The 15,216-nt window shown below is 38.0% G+C and overlaps 1 protein-coding gene across 2 annotated transcripts in view; it reads right to left on the reverse strand.

The window, feature by feature from the left end:
* Nucleotides 1-284: 284 nt before the first annotated feature.
* Nucleotides 285-15,216, reverse strand: part of UBE2G1 (ubiquitin conjugating enzyme E2 G1) — an 89,982-nt gene continuing 75,050 nt past the window's right edge. For both annotated transcript variants that reach the window (XM_070389251.1, XM_070389250.1), the window contains exons 5-6: nucleotides 13,841-13,963; nucleotides 285-3,332 (exon numbers count right to left, since the gene is read on the reverse strand). In XM_070389251.1, coding sequence (XP_070245352.1) covers nucleotides 13,877-13,963 — 87 coding nt within the window. In that variant the 3' untranslated portion in view covers nucleotides 285-3,332; nucleotides 13,841-13,876. The remainder of the gene's footprint in view (nucleotides 3,333-13,840; nucleotides 13,964-15,216) is intronic.

Raw genomic sequence — 15,216 nt, forward strand, 5'->3', positions numbered from 1 at the left:
TCTAACAGGTGCTCATTTTATTTTACATAAGGTTCTAAATCAGCATGCATGAAATTCTGATGAAGAATGGTTGGCTGGCCTCATACTGGAAATTTTAAGACTATTATATGAGATTGGAAGTCAAGTGAACTTCCTACCCTCTGGTTCCTTCTTTAAATGAAGTTTTAAAAATTAGTTATCAAGATTCCCCAGTGGACCCTTTGGTATCATGTGCTGTTTATATAGAAAGAATACCATAACTTACTTTGGAGACCTACATCCTAAAACCAAAACAGCTCATGATACAGCCTCTAAGTCATCATTTATTGATTCATAGAGCACCCATCACATGATCCAGGTGCTTTACATACAGTAAACATCACAACAGAACTCTCATATAAATACAATCAACAAATTACAGGAAAAAAAAAACTGGAATGAAGCAACATTAGGTCAAATTTCAAAGATGCTGAGAAGTGGCAGTACACAAAAGGTAATTCCACCAACTGGAGACCAGATGGGCAAAGATACACAGGCATGACAATCCCAAATGGGCAGATTTGTAGAGGGTGAATGAGCATATAAAATTTCACAACCAAGAATGAAGGCCATTAAAGATACTATGACACCCAAGTGATCACAGAACTAGTCGAAAAACCTCACAAAGATATTACCTTGTAATGACACGGAAACCAACCTCATTTGGATTTTAAGCTCACCAGAAGAGGCCAGAAAGCCACGGAAATAGTCCATCTCATTATGAGCCCAGACTGAAATCGATAAGCCTTTACAAGAAATTGGAGTAAATTTAGGAAACAGCCAACAGTTCTACAATCCATAAGACTATACAGGTGTTGTTGATAGTTGGCACGTGGTCAGGGAGAAAAATCCTTTCCCTAAAGCAGAGGACTCACCTCACACAAATGATGAGGCATTGCTGGGACAAAAGCCACCAGAATTAGTGTCACCTGAGTGTGGTTTAATATCAAATGTAGAGCCATTTAGATTCACACTGTCAGATGAACACTGGGAAAGGCACAGATGACACCTCTGACAGAGGAAGCCGAAACATCTCTCGAGGTTTGTGTTTCCATATGTAGCATGGTCAGGGCACCAGGTGGTAAAGGGCATCAAGAGGTTTGCTCATTTCTGGCTCTCCAACTCCCCAAGATCTAGCCCTAAAAAACACACAGTCACACCAAAGTAACTGCATTAAAGTGGCACTTAAGAGTTTAAGAATAGTTGTCCCTGAGTTACTTGGTCCTTTGCTCCTCCCTGAAGAGTCAAATCCCAGGTTTTAACTCAAGAGATTGCTAGGAGAATTACAGCCACAAGAGAGCAAAACTCAGACTCCATCTTGCCACGAACCACCATCACGCGGACAATTTAAGAATAAAAGGGATGGCATTCAAAGTCCCAGGTAAGTATGCAGTACTGGTGCTTTGGGGAAACAGTGCTGACAGAGTCTTTGAAAAAGTAAAGTCACAAAAAAAAAAAAAGTAAAGTCACAAGCAGAGTTCTTAGAGAAAACTGGCTGCAGTGACTCAAAACAGTTTCACATTCAGCCATCATACATTTACAGGCTTTTTGTTTGTTTTTTAATGCTTCAGAGTGAAGAAGAGGCTGAGATTTAGAAAAATCACTCTCTACTCTGACTACATCCTTAATTATTTCACTTTAAAAAAGACACACGCAAAGTTTGTAAAGGACTGGCTACTTGCAGGAATCCTTTCATTCTGTCAAAAAATTTCTCCAAACCCCACAAAGCAGAGATGTACCAGTTCTCACTGATTCTCAACAGTTAAACACCATGTCTCATCAGGTACTGTCTTAAGTTCTGCCCCTTCTATGCCAGACACTGTCCCAGTCCCAACTTTATACCAAACACAGAAACCTGGGCCTGCCTTTAACACTGCACACGCTTATTTTACCACTTCCTGAAAACTGTTTTAGAAAACTTATAGTATGAAATATATTTATGCTCAAACAGTAAGAAAAACCCAAGTGGACTATGTCAGTGACAGAATCTATATGTCAAACAGCAAAGCATTTATAGCCCTGTAATGCTTTGAGATTCATATAAGAATCCATAGAGAGTCCAATATATATACTGATGGCCGTGTGATTTTCAAGTATTAAGTTTGTTTGCATAAGGAATCAACCTGAGATTTTTCTAAACTGCACTTCTCTGACACTCATTATTATAACCTTCATTCAATACAATAAAAGCCAACAACTTGACAAATTATTGGAAAAAAATTATATTTTGGAAGAACTCACTACATAAGGTGACAGAATTCCAAAATCAAATTACATGAAAATATACATCGCAATTTCTTTGTACAATAGGTGAGAAAATTCTGCAGTATTAGAATAGAGGCAAAGAAATATGAAGGGCTAAGGGGAAGGGTACGAGGGTAAACAGCATTTTTAATAGCAAACCCAGAAGTTAAGTAGAAAGCCTGTAGCTGTGCATGCTTTATTCATCCAACCTTCACATTAGGTAACTGAGGGCAAAAATAAAACCAAATCAGAGTTTTGTGTTGGGAGTAAATTTCAATCATTTTAAATCTGAATTGAATCCAGAACTAACTCATTTTAGTTCCTAGGGATAATGACTGAATTCAAGAGCTCTCAACGACAAGAAAATGTTATTGCTGTATCCAATCTGAGAGATGGGTGCAGGTACAATACAAAAGGGACAAAGCACCTAGTGATGACCGCTCCTCTGAAGTCATCATTAAAAATCAAGTAGTTGCTTATTGAGTACTTCGGTATTTGAACTAAATGATTTGAAAACTTCCTGGCAGACACAAGAGATAAAAGTAAAGGGGAGTGTGTCAAAACAAAGAAGATACAAAAGTTTAGTAAGTGGAAAGAGTTTAATGAAGCCTCAATGGTTTAAAGGAAATTAAATGGAAACTTTTAATCCTAATTGCTTTTTATCTGACATGCTTTAAGGAGTCTTTTAAAACTGATAAGAAACAATGAATAGGGAAAGAAAACCTGCTAAAATTTTTTAGAATTTACACGATTCTTATTCTACTACAAGAAAGCATTATTTGGTACAAGGTGTATTTGTGGATGTACATGAACAGTATATATATTATCCGGATCATGTTGTGCTATGTACAGGTCTTTACAATTCTTCCTGAAGGTTAAAACAGTTCATTAGAATTCAAAATGCGTAATCATCTGTAAGTTGGCACTTGTTAGGCTCTTGTCAGCATTGATACTGGCATGTTTTATTGCAGCCCAGTTCCAGCCAGTGTTTGCCAACTTGTTACAACAGAAGTCCAGCAATAGGTGGGTAGAGTGCAGGAAAAACAGTGCCATGTTTCTCAATTGGAGACCTACAAGAAAGCAAACAGCATTATATAGTGAATTTAAAAGTTACAGAAGGATTAATTGATTAGCAATTTTTATTTGTATTCCACTTCTTGGGAAACAAATTCTTCATTTCACTTTAAGCTCACTTTTGCCCACGTCCAATATGGTAGCCACATCCAACCATTTCATTTTAAATTCAAATAATAGTTCATAAAGTTTTAAATTTAGTTCCTCAGTAACACTACCCACATATCAAGTGCTCAGTGTGCCTAGTGACTACCATACTGGATACTGCAAATATAGATTATATCCACCAGTGAAGAAAGTTGTATCACACAGACTTAACTTAGAGACTTCTCTAAGTTCAGCCCAAACCTATTTTATCCATCCAGGCTCCAACAAATGATCTTCTCTCCCAATTAGAGTTTTCTATTGTTTTGTATCTGCTGATCTCCTGTCTTCAATTAGACTAGAAGAACCACAGCTAAATAAAAACATCCGTCACCTTATGGAGTGCTTATTATGTGCCAAGCAGTATACAAAGTGCCTTAAAAACTCATCTCATGTAATGTTCATAATTACCATATAAAGGGGTTTCCCCCATTTTACAGAGAAAAGAAAGACAAGGTCACAGAGCTAATAAATGGCAGAGTTTTCTGTTCAAAAGGTTAACAAAACACTTGTTTCAGTTAAAAAAAAAAATCTAGTGAAATGATTAAACTTTTTAGAGCTTTTATTATATGAATGTGTCCTTTGAAATATGTAAGGGGAGCACAAGAAAGGGGCAAGGGAGAAAAATGCCTATTAGTGTTACATCAGATCAACTGCTTCGAAACTCGGGAGTCTGTATCACCTGCCAAGCCATTGTTGGTCACAAGAAGACTCATACATAATAACTAGGAATCCAAGGGATATAATTTTAAACTCCTAACAAAGAAGCCAAATGTACTTATTAGAGCCAGCATGGCAAATATTTAACTTATACCAGACATGGGAAAAGTTCAATGTGTCTTCTAAATCCCCAAATGAAGTTATCAATATTACAGTCACCCAAATTCAACCATACCAAAGCTCTGCAGTGGGCAGGAAGAAAACTGTGGGATATTTATGGTCAAACATGTGCCTGTTTCTAGAATCTAGACTACCTCCTAAGACAGCTCCTGAGAAGTAGAATGACTGCTAAATTTCTCCCCAAAGGGCTCGTACCAACCAATGTAAATGATCCCCAGCAAAGCTCTGAATCCACCAAACCTTTCACCAGCACCAGGTTCTATCCTTTGCACACAGATACACATATATGTACATATTTTATTAGAAAATCTAAAGGCACAGACTGATCCTCAAGAAAAATTGTAATGAATAGGATTGTAATTCCAGGTTATGTTACTTAAAATGTTTTTCCAAAGACTATATACCACACTCAAATTAACCCCTGGTCAGTTAACTTCTCAGGGCTGAAAAAGAACTGGGTATAGAACTTAGGCATTCAGTAATCACTCTCTTATGTTATGAACAAGAAATTTCAGGGCCACAAAACAATCATTTAAAAACCATTTCCAGGTGAGGTTTTAAAGAAAAATACCCCAGAGAAGACTGACTACAGAAACTCATTAATTATCTAATATCAGACATTCAAGCCTTTTAATAGTGAGGAACCAGCTTTAAATAGCTTTAGCTTCTTGCAGGCAGAGAAAAAAAAAATCTATTTCCCCTCCTTTGAATAAAATATATTCTAAACAGAAAAAAAGCCTTGGTACAGCAAAAGCAAGTTTGCTGTTCTTTGCTCTAGAAAGAAAAATTCTAGAAGCTGAATTTACCTAATACTCAAATAAATGGTGTTGATCTAAAATAGTCATTTTACATATATAAGATATACATATATCCTATTTACATATATAGGATATATATACATATATATATGTATGTAGATTTACATATATAGGATATATATATATCCTATTTCTGGTTTAAAATCTGTGTGGTGGTGTTAAAAATCACACTGTTTTCATATCAACTTTATGAAATAAGTATCTGTTTTTTGCCTTAAACCTAAGTCTTAACTATTCCTGATTCCTAACCTACAAATCTGGAGATGGTTTAGCTTCAAAGTGTCTTATTCCATTTATTTCTAAAACTAGAATCATATCATTAATTTTCCAAGTGGCTACACATTTTAATCTTTTAAAAGGCCTAAAAAATAAAAAGCAGACAAGCATGCTTTAAAAAAAACAACACACACAAAAAATACTTTTTGATGTTAAAAGGCAATAATGAAAGTAATTTCTCACTCAAGGGTAAGTGTCCCAATAATCTCAACCATTCTTAAGTGAAAGCAGTCCATAAGTTAAATAGGTTTATATCAGGGCATTACCTTTCTTCCAAAAGTTCCAATTCATTCTACACTGCCACCAAGTGTGGTGGCACTAAACAACTCTCCCCCATCACCAACCCATCCTTCTCCCCCAAACTGAACTATTCTTATTCTTTTCTTTATGTTATCCACTTTGGACCATTCACACATTTCCTTTCTGAGGTCTAACAGCTCACTCTCCTAGCTCTTCTCCTGGTGACGAACCAGCCCACGTATTTCTGTCCCCAGCGTCTGAAGGATGCTGTCCTTGGCCCTAGTAAGTACTGCTCTCTGTACCAAATGAATGGACATCTCTACTCTGGAGACTTCTAATCTCACTCACAGCCCTACGTTTAACCTCTATCTTAACCATTCAGTACTAGGCATGTGCTGACTTAAAGCCATGCTCTGCTATTACTCCCACTAAAGCTTTCCATGTGGTTTAACATTCCTGTGCCTGGTCTAACTAGCCAGGTGAACAGTTCTTTATTGGCCTGGATAGTATCTATGGTACTCTGGAGAACCCCTTCTTTCCCAAGAGAATAGTGCCTTTGGAAATATTCATTAAATAAGAAATGAAATGAGTTCAAGGTGTGCTGTTCTTGGTGTTACCTCTCATTCCAAGATATAAATCTTAAACCTTAATAACATGCAACTGTTAAAAGGGAAGCAGATATATATTACTGACAATTGATATTAATAAAATATCAAAAGACAACATTAACCAGAAAGCTCAGAGTGGACACTATGTATACATGTATGCTATAGACACAGACAAAATCACACTTGTATGTACATGGGTGTTGGGGTAGATTAGATTTCTGAAAGATTAAGCAATGGTTACTTCTGAGAACTGGTGGGCTGAGATGGGAAAGAGGTTTACTTTTCCTTACATATAGCTGCAGCTCTAAAGGTAGCAGTCAGATTCAGAGGAAACCAAGAGACAGCCATGATATTTATGGGTAAGAGAAGATGTTTCTAGAAGGGAGATCAAGTCAATTCAGTTCAAATGCTACAGAAATTAAAAAACCAAAACTAAGGGACTTTCCTAGAGGTCCAATGGTTAAGACTCCATGCTTCCACTGCATTCCTGGTTGGGGAACTAAACCCCTCATGCCACAGGCAAAAAACAAACAACAAAAATACCCTCATCAAAACTGAAATGAAGCCTTTGAATGTGGCAAACAGGCAGCCCCTGGTCTCCTTACTACTTTAGTATTCTATGGAGAAGGAAGGTGAGCATAACATGCTGGAAGACTGACAGTTAAAAAAACAAGGCAAAGTCCTTTTGTTTCCCAGGTCCCTCTCTTCCTCCCTAAAGTACTACTGCAAAATTTAAGAATTTTATGTATTTCTTCTAGTCCTTTCTTTTTAAAAAACTTTCATTCTGTCAGATAGCTACAACAGAATGGTGGGTTTTACTTATATATAAATGGTATCATTCTTTTTTCTTTTTATCACATTGCTTCTCCTATTCAAGACTGTTAACTATGTGATTACATATAACTAAGTCTACATTATATATTTTCGTTGATTAACAATATTGTAACTGATATTAATAATAACTGATTACTTCTGATGGGGCTTTTAAAAATTACACACAGTATTATAAGCAATATCTTTGTATCATGTCTCTTTGTATACATGTGCTAGAGTTTCTCTTAACCTATACACCTAAATTGCAGGATATGTGTTTTCAAATTGACTGCTGCTGCTGCTGCTAAGTCGCTTCAGTCGTGTCCGACTCTGCGACCCCAGAGACGGCAGCCCACCAGGCTCCCCCGTCCCTGGGATTCTCCAGGCAAGAACACTGACTAGGTATTACCAAATCACTCTCCAGTGTTGACAGAACAGCCTCACATGCCAGGAAGGAGTTCAAGTATATACCATTTCCTGAAATCCTCACCAACACCTGGGTTTCTTGGACATTTTGATTTTGACAACCTGATGAATTTGATGTCATCCCCTGCAGCTTTGTATTTCTGCTTATAAATGCAGCTGAGTTACTTGTGGCATGCATAACAACTATCAGCTTTCTTTTGCTTCTATTATCTATTCATATCATTTTACTTTGTGCTGATATTCTCATTGATTTTCAAAATTTTGTTGTAGACAGTAGATAGAAATCCTAAATATTAGATTAGAGAAATATTTTCCCAGTTTGCCACTTATTTTTATTTCTTTTGTCTTGTCATAATATTTAAGTTTTGGGTTTTGATGTAGCCAAATTTATCATTTTTCCCTTTTATGGGTGTTATTTGTGCCTAACTTCTCTACTTTGATATTCTCCTGTATTTTGTTTTAGTAGTTTTGTTTTTCATATCTGTCTTATGTTTTAAAACTTACTGGAGACAGCTTAGCCTCCTCCCTTTCTCAGTCAGCAAGACCACTACAGATCACCTGTATCATTGGCAGTGAGATGGGTGTGTCCTGAAGCCCACTGAGGAGAGTTTTCACTTTTCTTCATAATCTTATTGTAGCAAAGGCGATAAGAAAGGCTCAGCATTTCAGGAGCCTTAATTTTTAAGGAGATATGGGTGAGATGTGGAGGCCAATCCTTAAATGATCCAAATAGGAAACCCATCAAGGGTGTGGTCCTATTGAGATAACCACATACTGTGAATGTGGTCTCAAATAAGCAGGGGAGAGAAGACGGCTGCTTAGGACAAACAGAAGCCATATACAGATCCATTTGTACTTCTACTTGTGAGCCAATGACTCTAGATTCACATGTACACATATGCAACTAGGTAAAGCAGTGAGTCTTCTGTCCTGCTGTCTTGGGTACAGTTCAGTTCAGCTCAATTGCTCAGTTGTGTCTGACTCTTTGCGACCCCGTGGACTGCAGCACGCCAGGCTTCCCTGTCCATCACCAACTCCTGGAGTTTACTCAAACTCATGTCCATTGAGTTGGTGACGCCATGCAACCATCTCATCCTCTGTCGCCCCCTTCTCCTCCCGCCTTCAACCTTTCCCAGCATCAGGGTCTTTTCAAATGAGTCAGTTCTTCGCGTCAGGTGACCAAAGTATTGGAGTTTCAGCTTCAGCATCAGTCCTTACTCTCAAGAATCTTCTCCAACACCGTGGTTCAAAACCATCAATTCTTTGTGCTCAGTTTTCTTTATAGTCCCAACTATCACATCCATACATGACCACTGGAAAAACCATAGATTTTGACTAGATGGACCTTTGTTGGCAAAGTAATGTCTCTGCTTTTTAATATGCTGTCTAGGTTGGTAATAACTTTTCTTCCAAGGAGCAAGCGTCTTTTAATTTCATGGCTGCAGTCACCATCTACAGTGATTTTGGAGCCCAAAAAAATAAAGTCTGTCATTTTTTCCCCATCTCTTTGCCATGAAGTGATGGGACTGGATGCCACGATCCTAGTTTTCTGAATGTTGAGTTTTAAGCCAACTTTTTCACTCTCTTCTTTCACTTTCATCACGAGGCTCTTTAGTTCTTCTTCGCTTTCTGCCGTAAGTGTGGTATCATCTGCATATCTGAGGTTATTGATATTCCTCCCAGCAATCTTGATTCCAGCTTGTGCTTCATCCAGTCCATCATTTCTCATGATGTACTCTGCATATAAGTTAAATAAGCAGGGTGACAATATACAGCCTTGACGTACTCCTTTCCCGATTTGGAACCAGACTGTTGTTCCATGTCCAGTTCTAACTGTTGCTTCTTGACCTGCATACAGATTTCTCAGGAGGCAGGTCAGGTGGTCTGGTATTCCCATTTCTTTAAGAATTTTCCATAGTTTGTTGTGATCCACACAGTCAAAGGCTTTGGCATAGTCAATAAAGCAGAAGTAAATGTTTTTCTAGAACTCTCTTGCTTTTTCGACAATCCAATGGATGTTGGCAATTTGATCTCTGGTTCTTCTGCCTCTTCTACATCCATCTAGAAATTCACGGTTCACATACTGTTGAAGCCTGGCTTGGAGACTTTTGAGCATCACTTTGCTAGCGTGTAAATGAGTGCAATTGTGCAATAGTTTGAGCATTCTTTGGCATTGCCTTTCTTTGGTACTGGAATGAAAACTGACCTTTTCCAGTCCTGTGGCCGCTGCTGAGTTTTCCAAATTTGCTGGCATATTGAGTGCAACACTTTTATAGCATCATCTTTTAGGATTTGAAATAGATCAACTGGAATTCCATCACCTTCACTAGCTTTGTTCATAGTAATGCTTCCTCAGGCCCACTTGACTTTGCATTCCAGGATGTCTGGCTCTAGGTGAGTGATCACACCATCGTGGTTATCTGGGTCATGAAGATCTTTTTTGTATAGTTCTTCTGTGTATTGTTGCCACCTCTTCTTAATATCTTCTGCTTCTATTAGGTCCATACCATTTCTGTCCTTTATTGTGCCCATCTTTGCATGAAATATTCCCTTGGTATCTCTAGTTTTCTTGACGAGATCTCTAGTCTTTCCCATTCTATTGTTTTCCTCTTATTTCTTTGCACTGATCACCAAGGAAGGCTTTCTTATCTCTCCTTGCTTTTCTTTACAGCTCTCCATTCAAATGGGTCTATCTTTCCTTTTCTCCTTTGCTTTTCGCTTCTCTTCTTTTCACAGCTATTTGTAAGGCCTCCTCAGACAACCATTTTGCCTTTTTGTATTTCTTTTTCTTGGGGATGGTCTTGATCACTGCCTCCTGTACAATGTCATGATCTCCGTCCATAGTTCTTCAGGCACTCTATCAAATCTAATCCCTTGAATCTATTTGTCACTTCCACTGTGTAAAGGTAAGGGATTTGATTTAGGTCATACCTGAACGGTCTAGTGGTTTTCCCTACCTTCTTCAATTTAAGTCTGAATTTGGCAATAAGGAGTTCATGATCTGAGCCACAGTCAGCTCCTGGTCTTGTTTTTGGTGACTGTATAGAGTTCTCCATCTTTGGATGCAAAGAATATAATCAGTCTGATTTTGGTACTGACCATCTGTCTGGTGATGTCCATGTGTAGATTCTTCTCTTGTGCTGTTGGAAGAGGGTGTTTGCCATGACCAGCGCGTTCTCTTGGCAAAACTCTATTAGCCTTTGTCCTGCTTCATTCTGTACTCCAAGGTCAAATTTGCCTGTTAGTCCAGGTATTTCTTGATTTCCTACTTTTGCATTCCAGTGCCCTATAATGAAAAGAACATCTTTTGGGGGTGTTAGTTCTAGAAGGTCTTATAGTCTTCATTGAACCGTTCAACTCAGATTCTTCAGCATTACTGTCTTGGGTTACACAATGCCTTGTGTCCTGGTCAGGTTGCCTAGGAAATAGATTCTGAGACAGGTATTTGTGTAAGGTTTACTGGGAAGTGCTTTGAAGAGCAACAGTGAGGGAAACAGATCTAAGCAGAAGATGGTGGGGGTAGCGCAGCTGAAATACAGACTTCAGGCAATCCAACACTGGAATGGCCTTTCAGATAATCCCCAAATTGAGAAAAAAGCCCAAGTCTTTGTACCAACCCATTCTTTCTCCAAACCAAACAGTCCATGGATGCAAGTGGCTTCTGAGGAAAGGGACTAACTTGGGCAAGTGATCTCTTAACTCCTAGAAAGCAAGTCAGCTACGAGTTATCAGCAGGCAACATTCCCAACAGCCTGGAGTATGATTATTTCCCTCTGGACAGGCAGTAACATCCACCACACCCAGAGACCTTATCTTCTCTTACCATCTTATTTATTTCCTGGTGAAGCCAACCAGTATACTGTGAGCTAACCTATGAAGAGGCCCATGTGACAAAACTTAGAAAGAACCCAGTCAACAGCCTGTGAGGAACAGAAACCTGCCGACAACCATATGACTGAACTTGGAAGCAGATCCACCCACAGCTGAACCCTGAGATAGATGGCTACAGTGCCAGCCAACACCTTGACTGCAGCATTATGATGACCCCAGAGCCAGAAGATTCAACGTGGACGAGATAACAGATGTTGTTTTAGGTCATTGAACGGGGTAATTTGTAAAATAGCAAGGGAATTAATACAGTCCCTCTACCCTTGATACAGAACCAAAAGACAGAATCCTTTTGCCTGGTGGTACAGAATGTGGCCATGTAGCTGATCTGTGGGAGCGGGAAGATTTTGTTTCTCCCTTTGTCCTCTTACTTCATCCTACAATAATAACTTTCTGGTGGCAGGGAAGAATCTAAGACACAGAAAGTAAAATCCATATAGGAAAAAATTAAAATTCAACTGCATTACAATTAAGCACCTCTGTTCACCCAAAGATACTATAAAGAAAGTAAACTGACAAGGATAGAAATCAATAACCTAACTGAAAAATAGGAAAGACCAGAAAAAGCACTTCACAGAGGAAGTATCCATGGTCAAACACATTATAGCATGCAACTGCACTGTAACTAGGGCAACACACATCAAGTCTGTAATGACATCTCATCTGATACTAGATCAAAAACTTTGGGGAAGGACCTCCCTGGTGGTCCAGTGGTTAAGAATCTGCCTTCCGATTCAAGGACTGCAGGTTTGATCCCTGGTTACAGAAGATTCCACATGCCGCAGGACAACTAAGCCTGCACGCTACAACTAGAGAAAGCCCGTCCACCGCAGTGAAGACCCAAAAGAAAAAACTGGGAAAACAAACAAGACTTTGCAGAAGTCTGATAATATCAAATGTTAAAGACAATATGGAGCAAATAGAACCCTTGTCCTTGCCAACAGGGGTATAAATAGATCCAATATTTTTAAAAATAATTTGGCATTATCTAGTTAAAGTGATGTGTATACACCTTTAACTTAATTCCACCCCTAGGTATACACCCCAGAGAAACTCTTTTAGTACATCTACAAGAAACAAGGATAGCTACATTCTCTGTAATAGCGAAAACAAAGCAAAATAGGGAAATTCCCTGGTGGTCCAGTGATTAAGACTCAGTGTTTTCACTGCCGTAGGCCCAGGTTCAATCCCTGACTGGGGAACTAAGATCCTAGGAATCAGGCAGTACAGCCAAAAACAAGAAACAGCCTCCCCCAAATAAAAACAAAACAAAAACAGAAACAAGAATAAGCAAAAACAACAATAACAAAAAAACAAACAAAAACCCCACTCTAGAGAAATAATGAAATGAGAACCAAGAGTAAATTTATCTAATGAAATACTACATAACAGAGAACATGGAATATAACTGTACATAACAAAGGACAATTGCAACAATATAATGTTGAGCAACAAAGTCACAAAAGAATATGACCCAAAAAAGACATTATAATTCCACATATATTCAGCTCAAAAACATGCAATATGTTGTTTAGGAATAAAAATTGATGAAATTGTGAAGAAAAACAATGATAAACACAGAATTGGGAATATGGAAAAAGTATTGGTAGAGGAGGGGAATGTAGGAGATGTAAGTTAATAATAAAGCTCTTTTTCTTAAAATAGGTGGCCGGTACAAAGATATATAGCATGTACTCTGACTTTTTTCGATGCTACGTTTCATAAGTAGGTTTTATCACCTCAATATTTAATTTAAAGAAAGAAAAGCCAAAGAACTTAAATATCACACATTTGGTCAATTCATCTACACCGTGTCTTCTGCTAAGCCAGATGGGTACCTACTATCTTTGGCTCCTTGATAGACTTAAAGCAGACTTGTGGACAGATGGTATACAAGAAAAGGAAAAATTTTCCTACTGGCCCTGTAAGTAATGAGCAAAGAGATAAAGACCAATTAAAACAAGAAAGGTAGATATTTAATGGTCTTATCAATATATTACAAACTATGGTCTTTCTTTTTTTAAAAAAACTAGGAAAAACTTAAGTCAATCTTTACCATATACAGCACAGTATGAGAAAATATAAGAAATTTCAGTGCCTAGTTTAGTCAAAGATGGCAGACCAAAAGGTAAAAACAAAGAAAATGTAGCAAAAACAAAAGCAAAAACAAAAAAACCCTCTATAATGAGAAATTTTACCAACAGTGAACTACTACCATACTAAATCAGTTTAACACGGAATATCTAGTTAAAAACAGCTAGATTTACTGAAGGAAAAAGCAAGTAGATGACACTAATCTGCTGAGAAACAGCAGATTACTGGACACTACCACTGAAAAATGAAGCCAATGTAAACAAGCAATTCAAATCCCCAAATCACACATTTTCTAAAAACACTATGTCATGTATAAAAAAGGTAAAAGAGTAGGATGATTTTTTTAAATGAACTTACCCTGAAATAAGTGAAGTTACAGCTGTTGAATAAATGTCACTCAAAAGCAGTCTCTTGGCTTTTTCTTACACAGCGGGCAACTTTCCTTTTGAATTCTCCATTTCTGTCTTCCCTCCATTCTTTCTGTAAGTACAAAAGTAATAGCAAGTGATTTTATGCAAACTCCTCTTACCTCAAATACCTACTTTAATTCTGAATGTAATGCTTTGGCAATGTGAACACGTTTAAAATGTTAAACAGTTGATAAGATTGAAAACACTTTTGCAAGGCACTCTGCCAGGATACATACAAATTACTTCTATAGGCAAAGTCTCTTTGAAAAAGGAAAGGGCCCTAAAAAGCTTTAGCAATTTTGTATTACACTGAAAAGAAAGCTGCTGCTTACAAATAAGATATCCAGGCTATCTGGAGGATCACCAACTCTCTACTGGAAGCACCCAGAAAATAAAGTAGACAGAACTGTGCCTCCTATATCAAGTAGATGGGTGTAGTGCATCATATTGAGATGATACTGAGTAGTATTTCTAGTGGGGGAGGGGCCAGGACATGACAGTAACAATAACACTATTACTGCCAGGCACATGAAAAGGGAACACAAAAGAGCACCAGCATACTTTCACATGAGAAGAGAGCTGATTTGTATTTAGCATGTAAATAGCAGGAACTTCTCACTAAAATGCCCGGCCTATTTTTTTCCCTGTATCATCCATGTAGGGACAGCAAAGACTGTAGAAACCTTCAACACTTGTTCTTGCAGAGGAAGAGATCTGAACAATTTTTTCCCCTCAAAGCAAGGCACCCCAGTAAGCCAATCATTATAGTAAATGATGAGGTAAACTATAATGTGGAAATGCAGAGAGATTTGTAGATATTTGATAAAGTATTTGTGAATAAAATGTTATTGTCTCTAATTACCTCATTATCATTTCTAAGACATTTTAAGGAAGAGCAATTCCAGTAAAAAGGGGAGGTCAAAACAAAGGAGAAAAAAAATCACCTAAAAAGCACACTCAGCAGAGAGAATTAAGACTGAGAGCAAGGGGGATCAGGTAGAAAGGTATTAAAAAGATCATATGGAATTATTATTATTTGAGTGCACCATGTAGCATGTGGGATCCTAATTCTAGAACCTGTGCTCCCTGCATTGGGAGCATGAAATCTTAACCACTGGGGCCATCAGGGAAGTCCCTGGAATTACTTTTGTAAGATATAAATCCTCACGACCAAAGAAAATGGCAGTGAAGTCATCTAATAATGGGGAGAAATTTTTCCTGGAAGACCAAAGGTAGATGAAAGAACAATGAAACGTGCGGCAGAGCAGAGAAAGCAGCGGCCTAGGGAAGTCTCAGTGGGACCCCAGCAAAGAGGGAAAGGAC

Source organism: Bos mutus, chromosome 19, assembly GCF_027580195.1.
Source record: "Bos mutus isolate GX-2022 chromosome 19, NWIPB_WYAK_1.1, whole genome shotgun sequence".
NCBI lineage: Eukaryota > Metazoa > Chordata > Mammalia > Artiodactyla > Bovidae > Bos > Bos mutus.